General features: G+C 40.7%; 2 protein-coding genes across 4 annotated transcripts in view; both read left to right on the top strand.

The window, feature by feature from the left end:
• Window positions 1-8,061, top strand: part of ptprga (protein tyrosine phosphatase receptor type Ga) — a 273,910-nt gene extending 265,849 nt beyond the window's left edge. The window contains exons 25-29 of one of the 3 annotated variants that reach the window (XM_058374134.1): window positions 1,527-1,655; window positions 1,858-2,004; window positions 2,252-2,394; window positions 4,534-4,669; window positions 5,625-8,061. In XM_058374134.1, coding sequence (XP_058230117.1) covers window positions 1,527-1,655; window positions 1,858-2,004; window positions 2,252-2,394; window positions 4,534-4,669; window positions 5,625-5,771 — 702 coding nt within the window. In that variant the 3' untranslated portion in view covers window positions 5,772-8,061. The remainder of the gene's footprint in view (window positions 1-1,526; window positions 1,656-1,857; window positions 2,005-2,251; window positions 2,395-4,533; window positions 4,670-5,624) is intronic. The other 2 variants (XM_058374136.1, XM_058374135.1) reach the window with 2 other exon arrangements.
• Window positions 8,062-12,175: 4,114 nt separating this feature from the next.
• cse1l (CSE1 chromosome segregation 1-like (yeast)) overlaps window positions 12,176-20,363 on the top strand; it is a 31,601-nt gene continuing 23,413 nt past the window's right edge. Inside the window, exons 1-19 of the mRNA XM_058373431.1 lie at window positions 12,176-12,302; window positions 13,989-14,079; window positions 14,179-14,321; window positions 14,414-14,515; window positions 15,721-15,866; window positions 16,129-16,219; window positions 16,312-16,419; window positions 16,509-16,601; window positions 16,917-17,084; window positions 17,234-17,363; window positions 17,469-17,534; window positions 17,697-17,899; window positions 18,011-18,095; window positions 18,183-18,244; window positions 18,430-18,566; window positions 18,811-18,914; window positions 19,042-19,139; window positions 19,596-19,746; window positions 20,089-20,297. Coding sequence (XP_058229414.1) covers window positions 13,995-14,079; window positions 14,179-14,321; window positions 14,414-14,515; window positions 15,721-15,866; window positions 16,129-16,219; window positions 16,312-16,419; window positions 16,509-16,601; window positions 16,917-17,084; window positions 17,234-17,363; window positions 17,469-17,534; window positions 17,697-17,899; window positions 18,011-18,095; window positions 18,183-18,244; window positions 18,430-18,566; window positions 18,811-18,914; window positions 19,042-19,139; window positions 19,596-19,746; window positions 20,089-20,297 — 2,181 coding nt within the window. The 5' untranslated portion in view covers window positions 12,176-12,302; window positions 13,989-13,994. The remainder of the gene's footprint in view (window positions 12,303-13,988; window positions 14,080-14,178; window positions 14,322-14,413; window positions 14,516-15,720; window positions 15,867-16,128; window positions 16,220-16,311; window positions 16,420-16,508; window positions 16,602-16,916; window positions 17,085-17,233; window positions 17,364-17,468; window positions 17,535-17,696; window positions 17,900-18,010; window positions 18,096-18,182; window positions 18,245-18,429; window positions 18,567-18,810; window positions 18,915-19,041; window positions 19,140-19,595; window positions 19,747-20,088; window positions 20,298-20,363) is intronic.

Genomic DNA, 20,363 nt, shown 5'->3' with positions numbered 1-20,363 from the left:
GGAAAGGAAGGAAGAGTGGGGGGGGAGTAGTAAGGAAGAGATGTAGGAAGGAAGGACAAAAGGGAGGGAGGGGTAGGGAAGGAAGGGAAGGAGGGAGGTGTGCGTAGGGAGGAAGAAAGTGAAAGAAAGAAAGAAAGAAAGAAAGAAAGAAAGAAAGAAAGAAAGAAAGAAAGAAAGAAAAAAGGAATGTGGGGAAGAATGAAGTAAGGGAAAGAGAGAGAGAGGGTGGGAGGGTGGAAGGAAGGAAGGAAGGAAGGAAGGAAGGAAGGAAGGAAGGAAGGAAGGAACCAAGAAGGTGGGGAGGAAGGGAGAAAGAAAGCAAGAAAGAAGGTAGAGAGGAAGGGAGAAAGAAAGAAGGTGGGAGGAAGGAAGGAAGGAAGAGAAAAAGAAAGAGAAAAGGAATGTGGGGAGGAATGAAGTAAGGGAAAGAGAAAGAAAGAGAGAGGGAGGGAGGGAGGGTGGAAGGAAGGAAGGAAGCAAGAAGGTGGGGAGGAAGGGAGAAAGAAAGAAAGAAAGAAAGAAAGAAAGAAAGAAAGAAAGAAAGAAAGAAAGAAAAAAGGAATGTGGGGAGGAATGAAGTAAGGGAAAGAGAAAGAAAGAGAGAGGGAGGGAGGGAGGGTGGAAGGAAGGAAGGAAGCAAGAAGGTGGGGAGGAAGGGAGAAAGAAAGAAAGAAAGAAAGAAAGAAAGAAAGAAAGAAAAAGAAAGAAAGAAGGTAGAGAGGAAGGGAGAAAGAAAGAAGGTGGGGAGGAAGGAAGGAAGAAAGAAAGAAAGAAAGAAAGAGAAAGAAAGAAAGAAAGAAAGAAAGAAAGAAAGAAAGAAAGAAAGAGAAAGAAAGAAAGAAAGAAAGAAAGGTATGTGGGGAGGAATGAAGTAAGGGAGGAAGCAAGAAAGCAAGAAGGTGGGGAGGAATGGAGAAAGAAAGAGGAGAGGAATGAAGGAAGGGGGAGAGAGAAAGGAAGAAGGGAAGGATGAAAGAAAGAGGCACGCGGGAGGCTGGGAGGGGGTGGGGGAGAGAGAGAAGGAAGAAAGAAAGAATGCAGGGGGAGGAAGGGAGGGAGAAAGATAGAGAAGGGAAGAGAGAAAGAGAGAGAGAGAAACAAAGCAAAAAAAGGTGGAAGGAAAGCAAGTAGAAAGAAAGGAAGGAAGAATGGATGCACAAAACATTTTAGAGAACTTGAGCTAAACTAGACGAAAACATTCCGATAGATTCCTGACCTCTTGGCCTTCACCGTGAGGTAAAGAGTCAAACTCTCAAAACCTAGAAATCCAAAATCCAGATTCAGGGAACCTTCGAGGAGCCAGGATACAATATTCACATTTTCACTGGAAGTTTTCAAGTTGCTGCATTTCCTCGCTGCTCGGAAATTTGCGATCCCTTTGCTACGAGGACGATTAAACGGTGATTCACTGATGAATAAGTGCCATTTATTCCCTACCAAGATATTTTCGCTACACCTAATTATGTTTACTCATAAAATCAGAGAGTCTCCTTTGTTTTCCTGAACTCTCCCGTGCCGTCCTGCAGGGTTACTACCGCAGTAACGAGTTCATCATTACCCAGCATCCTCTTCCTCACACCACTAAAGACTTCTGGAGGATGATCTGGGACCATAACGCGCAAATCATCGTCATGCTTCCCGACAACCAGGGGCTGGTGAGTGTACGGAAAATTCTGTGGAAAATAAAATTAGTTCGAGAAAATGAATAATGATTTAAGGTCACAAATATGCGGACATTCCACACAGGCAGTGTTCAGGTGGTGTTTAAATGAGTAAAGAATGCTTTTATTCATGTTCGATCCACTATTTTTATGCATCTGTCTTTCCTCTCTCTCTCTGTCTCTCTCTGGGATGTAGGCTGAGGATGAGTTTGTTTACTGGCCGAGTCGAGAGGAAGCCATGAACTGTGAAGCCTTCACCGTCACGCTTATTAGCAAAGACAGACTCTGCTTGTCCAATGAAGAGCAGATCATCATTCATGACTTTATCCTGGAGGCTACACAGGTCTGTGTGTGTGTGTGTGTTTTGGTTGAATGATTATTCCTAATTGCTCAAATCCCACAGGAATGATTTTAGCTGTTTATTCCTGTAAATGTTATAAACATTGGTTTTTTGTTTTTATTTTTTTTTGTTCCAGTGCTAAATCTATTGCATTAGTTTGCGTCCTGTGTTTTTTTTCTCCGTGAGTCCACCTGCAGACTGATAAGCATCTGTTTGTTTGTTTTTGTCCATATCTCTCTGTCCTCATCAGGACGACTACGTGCTGGAGGTGCGTCATTTTCAGTGCCCGAAATGGCCCAACCCGGACGCTCCCATCAGCAGCACCTTTGAGCTCATCAACATCATTAAGGAGGAGGCCATGACCCGAGACGGACCCACCATAGTGCATGACGAGTGAGTTTTAGGCCGGTTTGTGTGTGCACACCTTTCACCTGCGTGTCTTTTATGCGTCAGGGGGGATTCTGTCCACTAGAGGGCAGGTCAGAGCCCAAACTTCCCCGCTTTCACAGGAAGTGTTTACACAAGCTGATTTTATTTGGCTAAGGAGATTTATGATGATGGAATATGAATTGCTGCTGACATTACCACACATGGGCGGGCATTATATATTACAAAAGCTCACAAAGCATTTTTTTTTCTGTGTATTTAGGTTATTAACTATTATTAACGCGACACTGATATCTGGTTTGGTTGTATTTTAACACCAACCCAAACTTCGTGACTAATCTCAGATGCCACGTCATCTCTAACCATCGCTATGTCATAAATATTCCCAGGATTAAGTTTTAACCCCATCGTCCACCCCTTATACACGGACAGAGACGACTAGAGGAAGTGTAGAGACGCTTTCCTTTTTGTTTTTTGTTATTTAGATAAACTGATAGGGATTCCAGTCGCACACAGAAGAGACGTGGCCTTAATAAACAAAACAGTCTCTCTCTCTTTTTTTTTTTTCAGCTGCTGAAACAACATTATCCTGACCAATATGTCCCTTCTATTAGAGAATGTGGCGCTAATTAAGTCAGCCATCTTTCCTAAACCTCTTAGGGGTGATACCATAGTAACAATACATCCACTAAAAAGCCCAATTAGTCGTTCTCGCTTTATCAGATGAGACGAGCGGTACTTCATTTACATAATGAATAAACATGAGGGAAGCCCTGGTGTTGTGCTGTTGTTAGGGGTTTTTTTTGTGCTAAAGTAGTGTGTGTTGAAATTAAAGGGACACTCATTATGTGTAATTGGATCACAGCTCCTTCAGGTGTTGTATAGTTGAAACAGTATAACAGCGGATCGTCCCGTAAACACTCTGCCTTCACACCGCCAAGCTCTGTTTGTGTGTGTGTGTGTGTGTGTGTAATTTGACTTTAAAGGAACTAATTTGCACATCCAGAGGCTACTTTTTACATTAGTGAGGTCTCCAGAGTGGTGTTTTTGAGGCACCGTGCCAGGCGTCATAAATAACAGAAACTCGGAGATTACATACAAGTGGCTTGACTTCCTTCATTAAAACCTTGGAAAGTGATATTATTGTATTTTATGGGCAGTGTGCACTTTTAGCCATCTTCTATATATATACATTTATTCACTTGCCCAGACACTTTTATTCTAAGCAACTGGAGTTGAGGGTTAACGGCGCAGCAGTGGCTCTCTGGCACTTTTCCATCTGTCTCGTAAAGTTGCTTCCGGAAATAGTTGATAAGAATTAGCTCACATCAGGGAGGAGAATTAGGCTGATTATGAGGTTCCAGTGATGTAACAGTGTGACGTAAATTTCTAACAGATATTACACAAGGTAAAGCTTTTTTAAAGATGAATGATGACGTCGTGCCACATTAGGGAGTATATGACATACTGGACTGGACTGTCTCACATACTGGTCACTTGGGGGATGTGGTAGCTTAGTGGTTAAGGTTAGATTCCTGATCAGAAGGTTGTGAGCCACTGCTGGGCCCCTGAGCAAGGCCCTTAACCGTCAATTGCTCAGTTGTATAAAAATGAGATAAGGGCCAAGGGTCAAATGCCAGAAAGATTTTTGACAAATGCCAAAAATCACTCTAAAGTGCTACACAGTATTAAAAGAAGATGCCATGACGTCAGAAGTGACATCCACCCTAGCTGAGACCTCCTCTTTTTCAATTGTCTTTAATTAAAAGACTAAACTTCCTTTACGGATTTGCGTTGGCTTACTTTTAAAACCACTAAAGTAAAAACTACAACCGCTGCTTAATTTTAAGCGTCTGAAATTATATCCAACAAATGTTATAATATTAAACTAGCTTTAGTATTAATTAATGTTGCGATTAATGGTTCCTATTAGCGAGGCTCTAATATTAAATAAAATGAAAACAATTCCTCTATCTGTGACCCACTGAACAGCAATATCCCTGAATAGCTTTTAATATCAGGAATTCCTTATTATCTCATGCATCATCGCGTGGAACAGAACGTTTAATAAACCCAACTGAACTTTGTGCTCGTGAGATGTTTACTGCTGTGCTTTTAACAGTGTTCGTATGCGTGGGTTGCCAGGTACGGAGCAGTATCAGCGGGTATGTTCTGCGCCCTCACCACTCTGAGTCAGCAGCTGGAGAACGAGAACGCCGTTGGCGTCTATCAGGTGGCCAAGATGATCAACCTCATGAGACCCGGAGTCTTCACTGACATTGTGAGTGCTGTTCGGTTAAAGGAGACCTTACGCAGTGTTTAATGTGCCCCGTCGAACCCTGGAGTGTTTTCACCCTGTTTTCTTGTGATGAGAACACAGCCATTAGACTCCAGACACAACAACATGTCCAGTCTGAGAGTGTTTACATTACATTTAGCATAGCATTTTATTCAATTCGACTTACATTGATCTAATTTATACAACTGAGCAATTAAGGGTTAAGGGCCTTGCTCAGGAGCCCAGCAGTGGCAGCTTGGTGGACCTGGGATTTGAACTCACAACCTTCTGATCACCTTATCCACTGAGCTCCCACATCCCCCAGTTTAAATAAAAAGCTCTCAGTCTGGATCTTTACTGTGGCTCGGTTGCAGCGCGAGCGGTTCAACCCAAACGCAGGGAGAGTTTCTCAGCATGACGTGTGTGTATTAGATTGCAGCATTTTTTTTTTTTTAGTAACAGACAGAGCTGCAGAAATGACGTGTGTAATAGATATTGAATATTCTGAACCTCTGGATACACAAAATATTTTTCATACTAACTATCCCATCTCCAGACTTCGATGATCTCCGTGCACAAAGATTTGTTCACAGAAACGACCGAATGCCCTACACACCACTCAGGCGGCGTTTCCTGTTGCTTTTTTGCCTTAATTAACGTGCGATTCGACGCCGAAACCAAAAGCGCGAGCAAACAAATGGGTGTGAAAGTGCACTTACTTTTACATTACTGGAATTAGTGCAGCGGTGTCATTACTGAACAGCTGGAGGTATTTTATGGGCTATAATTATTGTTTATTTATTTATTTTTTAAATAAGCTTCCATTAAATTTTGTTCAGCAATATAGTGGGATTTGTTATGAATATTTTATGCTACAGCTCTATTTCATTATAATCTAGTACTGAATATCTTTGTTGTTTATCTGAAACTAAAAGCTGTGTGTGTGTGTGTGTTACAGGAGCAGTACCAGTACCTTTACAAGGCTATGCTCAGTCTGGTGAGCACTAAAGAGAACGGAGCTGGTCCTGTGTCCATAGAGCGAAACGGCAGCATGGCCCTGTCTGACGAATCGGACCCTGCCGAGAGCATGGAGTCTCTCGTCTGAAGCTCCACCCAACACACACACTTACACACACACACTTACACACACACACGCCAGGAGGCGCTTAACTTACTTTGTAAAACTTCAAGGACTAAGACAGACTTTTTTTCTGAGGCCTTTTTTGCCAGAACTCTTGGTTAAACGAATAACCCGATTACTTTTTTACACTGATTAAAAAAAAAAAAAAAAAAAAAATTTTTGATATTTATTTTTTTTTTCCTCGCCATTTTATGTCTTAATGTTATCCTACTGAACATTTGCACCTCTGTTTTCTTTTTTTGAGTTCACGACAACAAACGAAACACACTTCTGTCTAGTTTGCACTATGAAAATATCAGTGTTACTGCCTACTTCAAGTCCTACGCTCTCTTATCTTTTCATTACATTTATTTTTTTATTTTTATTTTTTGGATCATTTCCTCCACAGCCAGGTTTTGACATTCCATCACGAAGATACACAGCTTGGGGGGGAAAAAAAAAAAACGATTTAACGATTCACTCGTATATATAAAATCTTCGGAAAAGGAAAACAGAAGTTCGTAAACCATCGGGTGTCACCGACAGACCAAACTGGATTACTTGCGCTTCATTTCAACACCATAAAGGATTCCTTATTTTTTTGTTTGTTTGTTTTTTGCATTATATGCATCTTCTAAGCCTGTTAGACTCATTAACTTTCTGCAGGTGGTATTAAAACAGCTACTGTGAACTTTATTCTTTTTTTTTATTATTATTATTATTATTATTATTTTTGAATGATTCATATTATGCTTTTAATATATATATGAATATATCGTATCTCATTATAACTTGTGGTTTTGTAAAAAAAAAAAAAAAAAAAAAATAATGTTAACCGTCATAAGCAACTGGTTTCTTGCAGGCTTGGTTCAATGGTTTTTGCCTCACGCTTCTCGATAGCAGTCCATGTCCTCTCTAGCACCCCCTGCTGGTTTTCTTTCCTTTTTCTTACTCTGCAGGCTGCTGCTAAATGATCTGATTTCGCTCGAATGGGGAAATCCTAGTCATTCTCGCTTTACCTGTCGGTTATCTCCTCTATAATTTACTCTCCTCCTCCGTCTTCTGCATACGTGATGCGCGTCGGTCAGGTCTCGATGCCTTTTGTAAAGTCCGAGCTCATCTCTGCAGGTGTGTGTGTGACGTAAAAGAGTGCGTGTGTCGATTTACTCAACGTTTATATCAGCTATTCCAGGAGGGAACGCAAGACTGTACACGGTTCATGTTGCTGACGTCCTGCCTCCGTGTCTCTCTTTCTTATCACTTATTTCATGAAAAGATCAAGAGAAGGGGCGTGTCTGTGGACGGTGTGTGTGTCGTGTCCGAGCAGCACAATGATGTCCTTTGTTAACACACCGGTTACCCAACAGCTGCAGGAGAAACGCTGGATTTGTCAAGTTTTACCAAAGACTTCAACTCAACATCTCATTTCCTATAGTGGCAAATTTACAATCTGTGTGTGTGTGTGTCAGAACGATGTGTGTGTGTGAATTTCATGAGGCTGAGGTCCCAACTTGGTTCATTTAGCACTTTTCCAATTTGATGAAAAAGATCAACAGATAAACAGAACACAGTTAAAAATGCAGATTTCTTTTCTTTCTTTTTCTTTCTATTTCTTTTTCTGAAGGTATATGGAAAAAAAACACGTGTGCTTTTGCAATGACAAGCTCAAGACTCTGATACCGCGTCCTTAAAAAAGGCACCGACGTTGTCCACGTTGTGTCCTTTCCAAACAGAAAAAGACGAGAAAACAAAACTGCGTTCTTGATGATTTTTTTTTATTTTTTATCCGCCCCTTTTTCCTTTCTTTCTTTCTTTCTGATGTCCATCCGATCTTCTTGTGTCGAGCCTTTGCTTATATGCTGCAATTTGAACAGGAATTTGTATCTGTATCCTCTTTTTTTTGTGTCTTTGAATGTACATATATATAAATATATTTTTTTGTTTTGTTTTGTTTTTTTTGGCTTGTTTGTCAATCAGTTTCCCTCACATTATCCCCTGGTGTATGTTGTTTATAGAATTTTTATTTTCATATAAAGCCGTCTCAGAATCTCAGCTCTCTGGATGAAAAAGAACAAAAAAAGGGGAGAGAGAGAGAGAGAGAGAGAGAGAGAGAGAGAGAGAGAGAGAGAGAGAAAAAGAGAGAGAAGAGCCCAGTGGTTCCTTCACCGAGTGACTGACGTCTCATGCCTCATATACCACAAGGCAGTGATTGTGATATTCTCTTATTGTTTTCCGTTGATTGTTTTATCAATAAATGAATTTGTTTTTTCATTCATTCATTTCTTTCTTTCTTTTTTTTTTCTATTCTGAGGGTGTCATAGGCAAGCTCCACTGATTATAAAGTTTCCCCTCATTCTCTTTCTGTAATGCAGGTGGGTGTTGATCAACATCATGTACCCTGTGTGTTTTGTTTGTTTGTTTCTTTTTTGGCATCTGGAATACCACAAAACGAAGGAGGAAAAAAAAAATGTGTTTTTCTTGTTTTGTTGAAAGCTATATCAAAGCATTCTATTATAGTGTTATTTAATATGTAAATTGTATTGCTATACATAAAATAAAATATGGGTTTTGATGTACTTTAAGCATATCTAGACAATCTGCGTTGTGGCATACGTCATGTTTTTTTACTTCGTTTTTGATGTTGTAAAGAAGACGAATGAAGACACTATTATTAATATTTAGTTTATACTCGGACATTTGGTCATGTCTGTCTCCTGAAACTCAGAAAACTGAATTAACAGGTAAGTAGATAAATGTTGATTTGATCTACAGCGGTGAAAAAAATCTAAAATTTGCTGTCCTGCAGAATAACCAGGACGGACAGTAATGTACGACTTGGATCATTAAAGCATTAATGAGGATTTAATATCTTGTGCCAAGAAAACACTCCCCAGCATCATTACACCATCACCACCATCCCTGAGCTGCTGACATGTAGAATTCATGACTCTGTGGATATACAATTTCATTTTATTTCTATAATGTGGAAATGGATTAAGGTTTAGATCTCCAATGAGACCGTGCCAAACGTTTTAAAGGAAGAAATCTTAAAGAGAATCAGACCCTCCTCTACATGACACTGGATAATGCATTTATGAGTCATTACTCATCCAAAATCAAACATTACTGAGTGTGTAGAGACTGAAGATCCATAATCGCATAGAAAGAAGTAGTATTACTACACTGTGTGGAAAATTTCACCTAGCGTATAGAAGGTTTTTACAGTTTCTGACTAAACTCCATTGGTTATTATGCACAGATCTATCGGTCCACATTTATCCTGTTTATCAAACGCAAATGGAGCAGATCTTGTTTGGCTGGTTAGCACTTCTGCACAATTACAGGTCGCTTAATTCGACGTATGCGATACACAGCTCAAGTATGATGAGAATGGTGGTGCTTTGAAGGGTGGATATGATCCAATGGACCTGAAAGAGTGTTCAGAGCAGCCAGTGAGATATAATCAGAACCTAGAGAGCCTCCTATATTGTGTGTGTGTGTGTGTGTGTGTGTATATATATATATGTGTGTGTGTCTGTTATATCAGGGAATGTATTAAAGAAGGTAGCTAGTATAAGATAATATTGTATATATAGTATATACAGTACATGGTCAAAGAAATGTGGACACCTAGGTATCACACCCATGTGTGCTCATTCCTTTAACATGGAGTTGGTCCCTATGTACTGTTAGAATGACATCCAGTCTTTTGTAAAGGCTTTAATCTAGTCATGAAGTGATCATTCAGCTACCAGAGCATTAGTGAGATTAGACACTGTTGTAAGAGTGAGGAGAACTGGGGTGCAATCGCTGCTTTCCAATTCGACCCATTAATGTCCGGTGGGGTTGAGTCAGAGTCAGGGCTCTGTGCAGGACACTCCAGTTCTTCTTTATCAGCTTTGTGAAACTCATGGAGCTAATTTTGTGTACAGGGGCACTGATTTCGCCTTATTAGGTTCAGTGAAAGGATAATAAATCTACAGCATACCAAGACATTCTGTACATTTGGGTGAATGGGTCCACATACTTTTGTCCATACAACATATCTGAAAAGACCTATATCTAAACATTATAACACACTCACACGACAACATGGAGCACTGAATGTAAGGGTATTTTTTTTATGGAATTAGTCAGCTGTAGAAAGTCTTTTATGATGGCGCCATCTTCTGGTTAGAATTTTATTAACATTCTAATGTAATGAGAAAAAATATTTATTGGGGGGAAAAAAAAGATATTTACGAATGTAAAAACTGATATTTAGATAGGTCAAAATATCAAAAAGTATTGATTAAATAATTATTAATATAGGTAAATTAAATGATCAACATTTTAACTACTCTATACATACACTATATTGCCAAAAGTATTCGCTCACCTGCCTTGACTCGCATATGAACTTAAGTGACATCCCATTCCTAATCCATAGGGTTCAATATGACGTCGCTCCACCCTTTGCAGCTATAACAGCTTCAACTCTTCTGGGAAGGCTGTCCACAAGGTTTAGGAGTGTGTTTATGGGAATTTTTGACCATTCTTCCAGAAGCGCATTTGTGAGGTCACACACTGATGTTGGATGAGAAGGCCTGGCTCTCAGTCTCCGCTCTAATTCATCCCAAAGGTGTTCTATCGGGTTGAGGTCAGGACTCTGTGCAGGCCAGTCAAGTTCCTCCACACCAGACTCTGTCATCCATGTCTTTATGGACCTTGCTTTGTGCACTGGTGCACAGTCATGTTGGAAGAGGAAGGGGCCAGCTCCAAACTGTTCCCACAAAGTTGGGAGCATGGAATTGTCCAAAATGTCTTGGTATGCTGAAGCATTCAGAGTTCCTTTCACTGGAACTAAGGGGCCAAGCCCAGCTCCTGAAAAACAACCCCACACCATAATCCCCCTTCCACCAAACTTTACACTTGGCACAATGCAGTCAGACAAGTACCGTTCTCCTGGCAACCGCCAAACCCAGACTCGTCCATCAGATTGCCAGATGGAGAAGCGCGATTCGTCACTCCAGAGAACGGGTCTCCACTGCTCTAGAGTCCAGTGGCGGCGTGCTTTACACCACTGCATCCGACGCTTTGCATTGCACTTGGTGATGTATGGCTTGGATGCAGCTGCTCGGCCATGGAAACCCATTCCATGAAGCTCTCTGCGCACTGTTCTTGAGCTAATCTGAAGGCCACATGAAGTTTGGAGGTCTGTAGCAATTGACTCTGCAGAAAGTTGGCGGCCTCTTCGCACTATGCGCCTCAGCATCCGCTGACCCCGCTCCATCAGTTTACGTGGCCTACCACTTCGTGGCTGAGTTGCTGTCGTTCCCAAACACTTCCATGTTCTTATAATACAGCTGACAGTTGACTGTGGAATATTTAGGAGCGAGGAAATTTCATGACTGGATTTGTTGCACAGGTGGCATCCTATCACAGTTCCACGCTGGAATTCACTGAGCTCCTGAGAGCAACCCATTCTTTCACAAATGTTTGTAAAAACAGTCTGCATGCCTAGGTGCTTGATTTTATACACCTGTGGCCATGGAAGTGATTGGAACACCTGATTCTGTTTATTTGGATGGTTGAGCGAATACTTTTGGCAATATAGTGTATATATTTATTTATATTTATGTATATGTATACATTTCAGTCTCTCTCTCTCTCTCTCTCTCTATAAATATATATATATATATATATATATATATATATATATATATATATATATATATATATATATACTACCAGTCAAAAGTTTGGCCATATCTTCTAATTCCATGGTCTTTCCTGACGTTTATTTTTTATGTAAAGCCTTCACGGCTCTGAGGTGCTGTTAACTCTAACTCTGAGGCTGGTAACTCTAAATGAACTTCTCTTCTAAATGAACTTAGCAGAGGTACGTTTTGGTCTTGCTTTACTGGGATGGTCTTCATGTGAGCCAGTTTCATCATGGTGCTTGATGGGTTTTGACAATACTGTTCTTGCAAGAACTATTCCAGAACACCTGACCTTCGTGTCTTAAAATAACAACTGACTGTTGTTTGTTGTCATTACATATGGATTACTTAAGTCCATGTGTGTTATTTCATAGTTTTGAAATCTCCAGTATTGTCCTAGAATGTAGAAAATAAATAAACAAAAAATATTGAATTAAAAGGTGTGTCCAAACTTTTCACTCTTTCTCTCTCTCTCTCTCTCTCTCATTATATATATATATATATATATATATATATATATATATATATATATATATATATATATATATATATATTTCAGTCTCGACCCGCTAGCCTGAACGTGTGCTAAAACAAATGGCTCACTGACGCCTATCCCCGTGCACTACATAGGGTAGGTCTTAATCTAGTGCACTAGGTCCCGGGATTGGGATTGGGCGCTTGGTGTTCTGCGCTGTGTCACATTGCGCATGCGCCAAGTCGTGACCGCGCAGTTGTGTGAGACATTTGAAAGCGGGTGAAGTTTGTGCATCACTCCGGCCACCGCTAATCACAGCACTTACTCCCAAACAGCACGGTAAGTCCATAAAAGGGGAGTTTTAATAAGAAATATATTTCAGTTTACATATATATAAATATATATAAAACCTTACTTTCTTACAAAAAAAAAATCGCTAAGGTATTCCTGTACATCGAATGTAGTTTTTAAACACGGAGTGAAAAAGCCCATGCTACAAGTTAGCTGACGATTTGAAAGGTAAAAGCTAACTGCTCTTTAGCTTCGGGACTAGCCACACTGACTCTGCTAGCAAGTAGCGTTAGCTTAGCTTCAGTTTCAGAGCATTGTTCTATATTCGTGCTTTTATTATTATTATTAACATCATCATCATTATTATTAAAGCTATATCCAAGCGAATGTTTTATACTTCTGTGCACAGCGTTAACAAGCTTCTTTAGGCTTTCTCATGAAACCAGTTAAGTGGCAGTGTTAGCTCGTTTAGCTAAGCGGTTATCATGGCTCCTGTACGGATGAATTAGCAGAAGTCATTTCATGAGTAGTGTCTGGAGATTAGTTAAATATATAAGGAGCTAGCTTTAAGAGCAGGTTAAGTTGTGTGTGTTATGTTAGCCTGGTGCTGTGCTGTCTTGTCCATAACGGATGAGGAGGCATGCTGGGGCTGAGACACTGAACCAGCCGGGAGGAGTAAAAGGCCTTACTAATGCACTGCTGCTCTCATCACGTCGAGCTCGTAAAAACATCTCCATCAGGGTTTTAATGTTGCATAGAGGATTCTACTTTAATAAATGCCTAATTTGCTGGTGGAAATGTGTACTAAAACATAACTGTCTTCAGATGTTGATTCGTCTCTTTCACAGGCCCTAACAGAAGTCGATCAAATGCAGCACTCGTATCAACAAGAAGACCCAAAAAGTTTTGGGACACCCCTCACATCATTGAATTCAGGGGTTATGTTTGGCCCCTTAGTTCCAGTGAAAGGAACTCTTAATGCTTCAGCATACCAAGACATTTTGGACAATTTCGTGCTCCCAACTTTGTGGGAACAGTTTAGGGATGACCCCTTCCTGTTCCAACATGACTGCACACCAGTGACCAAAGCAAGGTCCATAAAGACATGGATGAGAGAGTTTGGTGTGGAGGAACTTCAGAGTCCTGACCTCAACCTGATAGAACACCTTTGAGAGATGAATTAGAGCGGAGACTGCGAGCCAGATCTTCTCATCCAACATCAGTGCCTGACCTCACAAATATGCTTCTAGAGGAATGGTCAAAAATTCCCATAAACACACTCCCAAACCTTGTGGAAAGCCTTCCCAGAAGAGCTGTAGCTGTTATAGCTGCAAAGGGTGGGCCAACTCCATATTACATTCATGTACATGTAAAGGCAGACGTCCCAATTTTTGTTCTGTCGGGGTGAGGTCAGGACTCTGAAGTTCCTCCACACCAAACTCGCTCATCCATGTCTTTATGGACCTTGCTTTGTGCACTAGTGTACAGTCATGTTGGAACAGGAAGGGGTCATCCCCAAACTGTTCCCACAAAGTTGTCTTGGTATGCTGAAGCATTAAGAGTTCCTTTATCTTGAACTTAGGGGCGAAGCCCGACTCCTGAAAAACAACACCTGAATTCAGTGATTTGGAGGGGTGTCCCAAAACTTTGACGCATACAGTGTAGCTAGTTCTGTATGAGTTCATAGGTGATGATTATTTATTAACCTTTCCGTTCCTTTTCTGACTTTTCCAGCTTGCCATGGAGCTGAACGACGCCAATCTCCAGACTCTGACTGAGTACTTGCGGAAAACACTAAGCCCTGATCCACTAGTCAGGCGTCCAGGTATAATTTTCCTACATGTAAATCTGAATATTGTGGTTGTGAACTATAACTGGTCTATGCTTCATGAAGAAATGATGACGTTTGTCGTCTTTCCTGCAGCTGAGAAGTTTCTAGAGTCGGTGGAGGGGAATCAGAACTACCCCATCCTGTTACTGACGACGCTAGAGAAGTCCCAAGATGATGTGATCCGAGTTTGTGCAGCAGTCACCTTTAAGAACTACATTAAGAGGAACTGGCGTGTAGTGAGTCTGAGCTTCTGAACTGCTTCTCAGCCAGAGAACTGAATATGATTACAGGCTGTTATGATGATGATCTTTGACTTTTTCTTTTTTAGATTGAAGATGAACCAAACAAAATCTCAGATCCTGACCGGACAGCTATCAAGGCCAACATTGTAAATTTGATGCTGACCAGTCCAGAACAGATACAGAAACAGGTATCAGTGTTATAGACATGTACTTTTCTGTATCATATATTTCCTTCTTTTCTTATTGCTGTAACTGAAGCAAGATTTTTTAAAGTTCAGTTTATCCAAAAAATTAAATTGAAACAAAAATTTCTTCACCAAATGTAATGCTGATTGCTTTTGGAGTTTTGCACTGGAGCTGTGATCTTAATGTTGCCCGTGAGTGATGGTGGTGGTATTGAGTACACAGCTGAGCACCAGGCATTTTACTTTTATTTATCTCAAACTTAATGAGTTTATTAAGAAATGTCACCATGGGTTGTTTCAGTGGTATAAATTAACTGGTGGACCCAACTAACAGGAAAAGTTCCAGCGTGTCACCAAATCATGTTTTTCTTGGCTACACTTAAAACTAACGCAGTGTAGCTCAAATATATGACAAACTAATTATGGGCATTAATACAGACTATGGAAAATAAACCACCAGTAATCAGAGAATCTTGATCCTCTTCTGATGACGTGTCTGCTGAACAAGCTGTGATGGTCTCTCGTCACGTGAATAGATGTTCCTTGAGTCTGGAAAGCATCTTCATTTCCGCTTGATGGTGTTTTATGTTGTGCTGGTTTTAGAGTTATATAACAGTCTTTGTGATGCACTATACTGTGGTTAGCTTAGTCACTGCTTTCGTATACTTGAAAACAGTGATTTTCAACCATGTTTCAGTCACAGACCCCGAGCACATTCACCTAAAACGTATATTAATGTATAAATCTAACGTATGATGATTGTATAATATACAGTATATTGTGCTACTTGTTTTCATAAACCCAAACGTGTCTGTTTTTGGTTCTGTATTAGATTTGATATCCTGCCTGCTTCTTTTGTGCAGGAAGTGGCCAGTGTTTTAAGCAGAATTATAAATCGGTGGTGAATTGGATTGGATATGATTGCAATTTGTTTTTTGTTTTTTTGCATCTTTGGTTTTTCTTTAACTATTTATGTACAAGTGGCTTTCATGAGCCAAGTGATGTATAAGCTTCATTTGCTCGTTAATAACCCTTATAGCTTTTTTTGCAAGCATGTACGTGAGATGTGTTTTTGCTGATGAAATGCATTTAGGGTAAATGGAAAAAAATAAAATAAATTTTGGCTAATGTTTAACATGATGCATCTTGACTCTGAAGATTTTATGAGTGAATCACTGACTAGCTTTAACCCTGTTGCTTTTCCTCAGCTGAGCGATGCCATCAGCATCATCGGACGAGAAGATTTCCCTCAGAAGTGGCCTGATCTCCTGACAGAGATGGTAACACGCTTCCAGAGCGGGGATTTTCACATCATCAACGGCGTGCTCCGCACGGCTCACTCACTTTTTAAGCGGTATGCTTTTTAACTCCATGCTCTCATCACTTTGTAAAATGCACTTGCCTAGAGCGTGCTAGACCGCCACGACTGGAGAAAAAGTTCAGATAACTTGCTGATCGGTCAAGAAGTCATAGCTTCAGGCTTTTATCTGACTGCAGCTGCTGCGCTTCCCCAGAAAAAGACATTTGAACCCTCGCTCCCTTTATAGTCATTGACTCATTTTAGCAGCTTGGTTAATGGTGGATAACGGCATCTGTTAAATATCTTTCTCCGTTAGGTATCGGCATGAGTTCAAGTCTAATGAGCTGTGGCAGGAGATCAAATTGGTGTTGGACACTTTTGCCCAGCCTCTTACGGAGCTTTTTAAGGTACACAGTGCTTGTTTTTTTTCTTAGGTCTAGCTGTTCTGTTAAAGTGGAAATGTTCTCAGCCCTCACCTTCTTTTCCCCTCCCCTCATAGGCTACAATTGACCTCTGTCAGACTCACGCCACGGACGTCAACGCTTTGAGGGTCCTCTTCTCCTCTCTGACGCTCATATCAAAGCTGTTCTACAGTCTGAATTTCCAGGTGTGCCGCCATCTCTCCATTTTACAAATCGTACAAATTGCTTACAACCTCCTGCTTTAGATGTTGTCTTTGCTCTTTCCTTCGTCTAGGATCTTCCTGAGTTCTTTGAGGACAACATGGAGACTTGGATGACAAATTTTCACAATTTATTAACCCTGGATAACAAGCTCCTACAAACTAATGTGAGTCTGTGTTTCTCATCTACTTAAGAACTTTTATTTAAATTTAAGAAGGGAATACACCTTTCACTGAAGTACACACACTCATCACAACTAGGGTCGCCATTGTCAACCTGCATGCTTTAGAAGGGGCTTAAGCTGAAGATACCCCAAAGTATGCTGAGAGATGTCTGATATCTGATATTTAAATTTCAATATCAGATAATAGTAGGCTATACAGTAACAGTACTGTTATGTGGTGATCTTTTATGGTCTTTTAGAGCTTTCTTTGTCACTGGGTGTTTTGAAAATTTAGTTTATCTTTTGTTCACGATTCAGGATGAGGAAGAAGCTGGTCTCTTGGAGCTGCTGAAATCTCAGATCTGCGATAACGCAGCTCTTTATGCTCAGAAGTACGATGAGGAGTTTCAGCCCTACTTGCCTCGCTTCGTCACGGCCATCTGGAACCTGCTCGTCACCACGGGGCAAGAGGTCAAATATGACCTGGTGAGTTACAGCTTCGGATTACTCAGATTGTGAAAATGGTAAATGGTCAGCTCATCATCTACCCTGTAGTTGGCAGATCAGAAAGACCGTAGAGTTATCCTGTTCTGTATGTGAAACATTGTCATGGGGATTATTCTTGTTCCTCACAGCTCGTGAGTAATGCTATCCAGTTCCTGGCATCGGTGTGTGAGAGGCCACACTACAAGCATCTGTTTGAAGATCAGAATACACTCACCAGCATCTGTGAAAAGGTCATCGTCCCCAACATGGAGTTCAGAAGTATGTACAGAATTTTTATTATTATTATTTTTTTATTTTATTTTATTTTTTGGTCATGTTTGTTTGCTTTTGTAATCAGTGTGTTTTCCGTGACGTGTGTTTCAGGTGCAGATGAAGAAGCATTTGAGGACAATTCAGAAGAGTATATTATAAGAGATCTTGAAGGTTCAGGTATGAAATTAAACACATGTTAAACCTGGAAACAAATACCACTGCAATTAGGTGTGTATATAAATGCAAAATATTTTAGATACCAGTTTCATTGGGGGTGTATTTTAATTTTATGCACCATGAAAAGGATCAGGAATGTAGATGCACCGTTTTTCTTTTCAGATATTGACACAAGGCGGCGAGCTGCCTGTGACCTGGTGCGAGGACTCTGTAAGTTCTTCGAAGGCCCCGTGACTGCCATTTTCTCCGGCTATGTAAATTCCATGCTGACCGAATACGCCAAGAACCCAACGGTCAACTGGAAGCACAAAGATGCCGCAATCTACCTTGTGACATCGCTGGCCTCCAAAGCCCAGACACAAAAGGTTAGGAATTTAATACCCCTGTAATTGGAGCAGAAATCGCCATGGAACTCTGCTTGGTTTATTGTGCTGTTTATTATACAGTTTGTCTGATTAAGCTTTGCTTTTGAGCAGCATGGAATTACACAAGCCAACGAGCTGGTGAACCTGACGGAGTTCTTTGTGAACCACATTTTGCCCGATCTTCGGTCTCCCAATGGTATAAAGGATTCACTTATTAATCCAGATTTAATATATCTGCATTGTTAAAGCTGCAATAACAGGTTTTGGTCTGTTCTGTTTACAGTGAATGAGTTTCCTGTCTTAAAAGCAGATGCTATTAAATATGTCATGACCTTCAGAAGTCAGGTAAGTGTCTCAATGGAACCAGGTTAGTTTTTTTTGTGTGGTGTGCTTTGAGTCACACAGGAATGTCACTACTTGTGTTTCTGTAGCAATTAAAAATGATTGCAGACGTCTCGGGTAACAGGGATGAGGTGATTTATTTAAATGAAAGCATTTAACCTTGTTCATTTCATCTGGATTTGTCTCAGCTTCCCAAGGAGCAGCTGCTAGAGACCGTTCCTCTGCTGGTTACTCACCTGCGGGCCGAGAGCACGGTACAGCACACCTACGCAGCTCATGCTTTAGAGCGCCTCTTCACCATGAGGGGTGCCAATAACTCCACACTGTGAGTGCTGCCAAATTCCCACCTCATCTAAAGCACAATAGAACTGTATCTATATGCAAATAACACTTCCGGATCGTTTTTATTATTTAGTTTGCGTCTACCTAGTGAAGCCATGTTTACTATACCTGATACCTTTTATTAGTTAATGGTGTTTTATGGTTACCGTCTTCATTCATGGTCCTAAATTAATATTCTTGTTTGTGATTATTTTTTACCACCCCCACCCCAATTGTCCACACTGTAGCTTCTCAGTTGCTGAGATTGCATCTTTCACAGAACAGCTCCTCAACAACTTGTTCAATGCTCTGGCAATACCTGGCTCATCAGAGAATGAGTACATCATGAAAGGTGCCTTCCTATTTTGATGTTTTCCAATATTTTTCTATTAATTTGTTGCATAGAATTTTTTATTTAATACTTTATTTTTGAATGTATATGTAAAATAACTTCAGTTCTCATTTGATGTGGTCTACAGCCATCATGCGAAGCTTCTCGCTTCTCCAGGAAGCCATCGTGCCCTACATCCCTACACTGATTGGTCAACTCACTCAGAAGCTCCTTTTAGTCAGCAAGGTAAGAAAATCACATTCCTAGAAGAGACAGCCAAAGAACTGAAAAGGGAAAAAGGTTGTGCACAGTGTCCAGTCTGATAGCCCCTGTCTCCAGTCATGGCAGTGGACACGCAGACAGGACACAGAATAAACTCCGTCCAATAAAGGGGACGTTTCCCAAGGTGGACTTGGTCCTAAAGGCAGGATGGGACATTGATTTAAAACGTTTCAATGTGTTTTACTGTGTTATGTGAATCTATTGGGGTCTAAGCAATGTGAATTTTTTTTTTTGGACGTTTCAGGTCACTGTATGTAGTTATAAATGTGTAATAAAGCAATGGTAACGTCTTTAGAATGGCGCTAGTTAGTGGATCGTTAATATGTCTGATTTAGAGCTTGCTTATCCATGCATGCAGTTTTTAAAATGTTAAAATCAAGCTTGTAAAGAATGAACCTGATGTGCTTGTTGTTTCTCCAGAATCCCAGCAAGCCCCATTTCAATCACTACCTGTTTGAGTCACTGTGCTTGTCCATCCGGATCACCTGTAAGGCAAACCCTGTGACTGTGGGCAGCTTCGAGGAGGCCCTCTTCCCCGTATTCACAGAGATCCTTCAGAACGATGTGCAGGGTGTGTAGACTTTATCAGTCAGAGATTTCACATTTTTATTCTAAAGCAACCCCAACACACATCTTATAGCTTGATTTTTGTTAATCGGTGAGATTTTGAGGTCTTGGTCTTGGAAAAGACCCTTGATTCTTGCAAACAGGACCACAGAAATCCTTCTCTCAGAATGTTAAACTGAGTGTAATCAGTCAGTGGAATTTGAGATGTGTGATGAGGACCACTGCTGATGCCTACAAACAATGGTTGATTAGTTATTGTTTAATTAATTAAAACAACAAAAATAGTGCACAGTTATTAGAGGTTGAGAAAGCTAAAGCCACCTGTCTCTCTCTTGCCCCCATGCAGAGTTTGTGCCGTACGTGTTCCAGGTGATGTCCTTACTGCTAGAGATCCACACTAGTGATATCCCTTCCTCCTACATGGCTCTGTTCCCTCATCTTCTGCAGCCTGTCCTGTGGGAGCGTACCGGTAACATCCCACCTCTGGTGCGCCTCCTGCAGGCCTACCTAGAGAAAGGAGGAAGTGCCATCGCCAGCTCAGCCGCAGATAAGATCGTGAGTGCATGATTATACACTGATTGTTTTAGTTTAGTTTTTGTAGTTTCCATATAGGGGTGAAAC

This window comes from Hemibagrus wyckioides, linkage group LG21, assembly GCF_019097595.1.
Source record: "Hemibagrus wyckioides isolate EC202008001 linkage group LG21, SWU_Hwy_1.0, whole genome shotgun sequence".
In the NCBI taxonomy this organism is placed as follows: Eukaryota; Metazoa; Chordata; class Actinopteri; order Siluriformes; family Bagridae; genus Hemibagrus; species Hemibagrus wyckioides.
The sequence above is the reverse complement of the archived record's forward strand: the minus strand, read 5'-3'. Positions and strand labels throughout refer to the sequence as shown.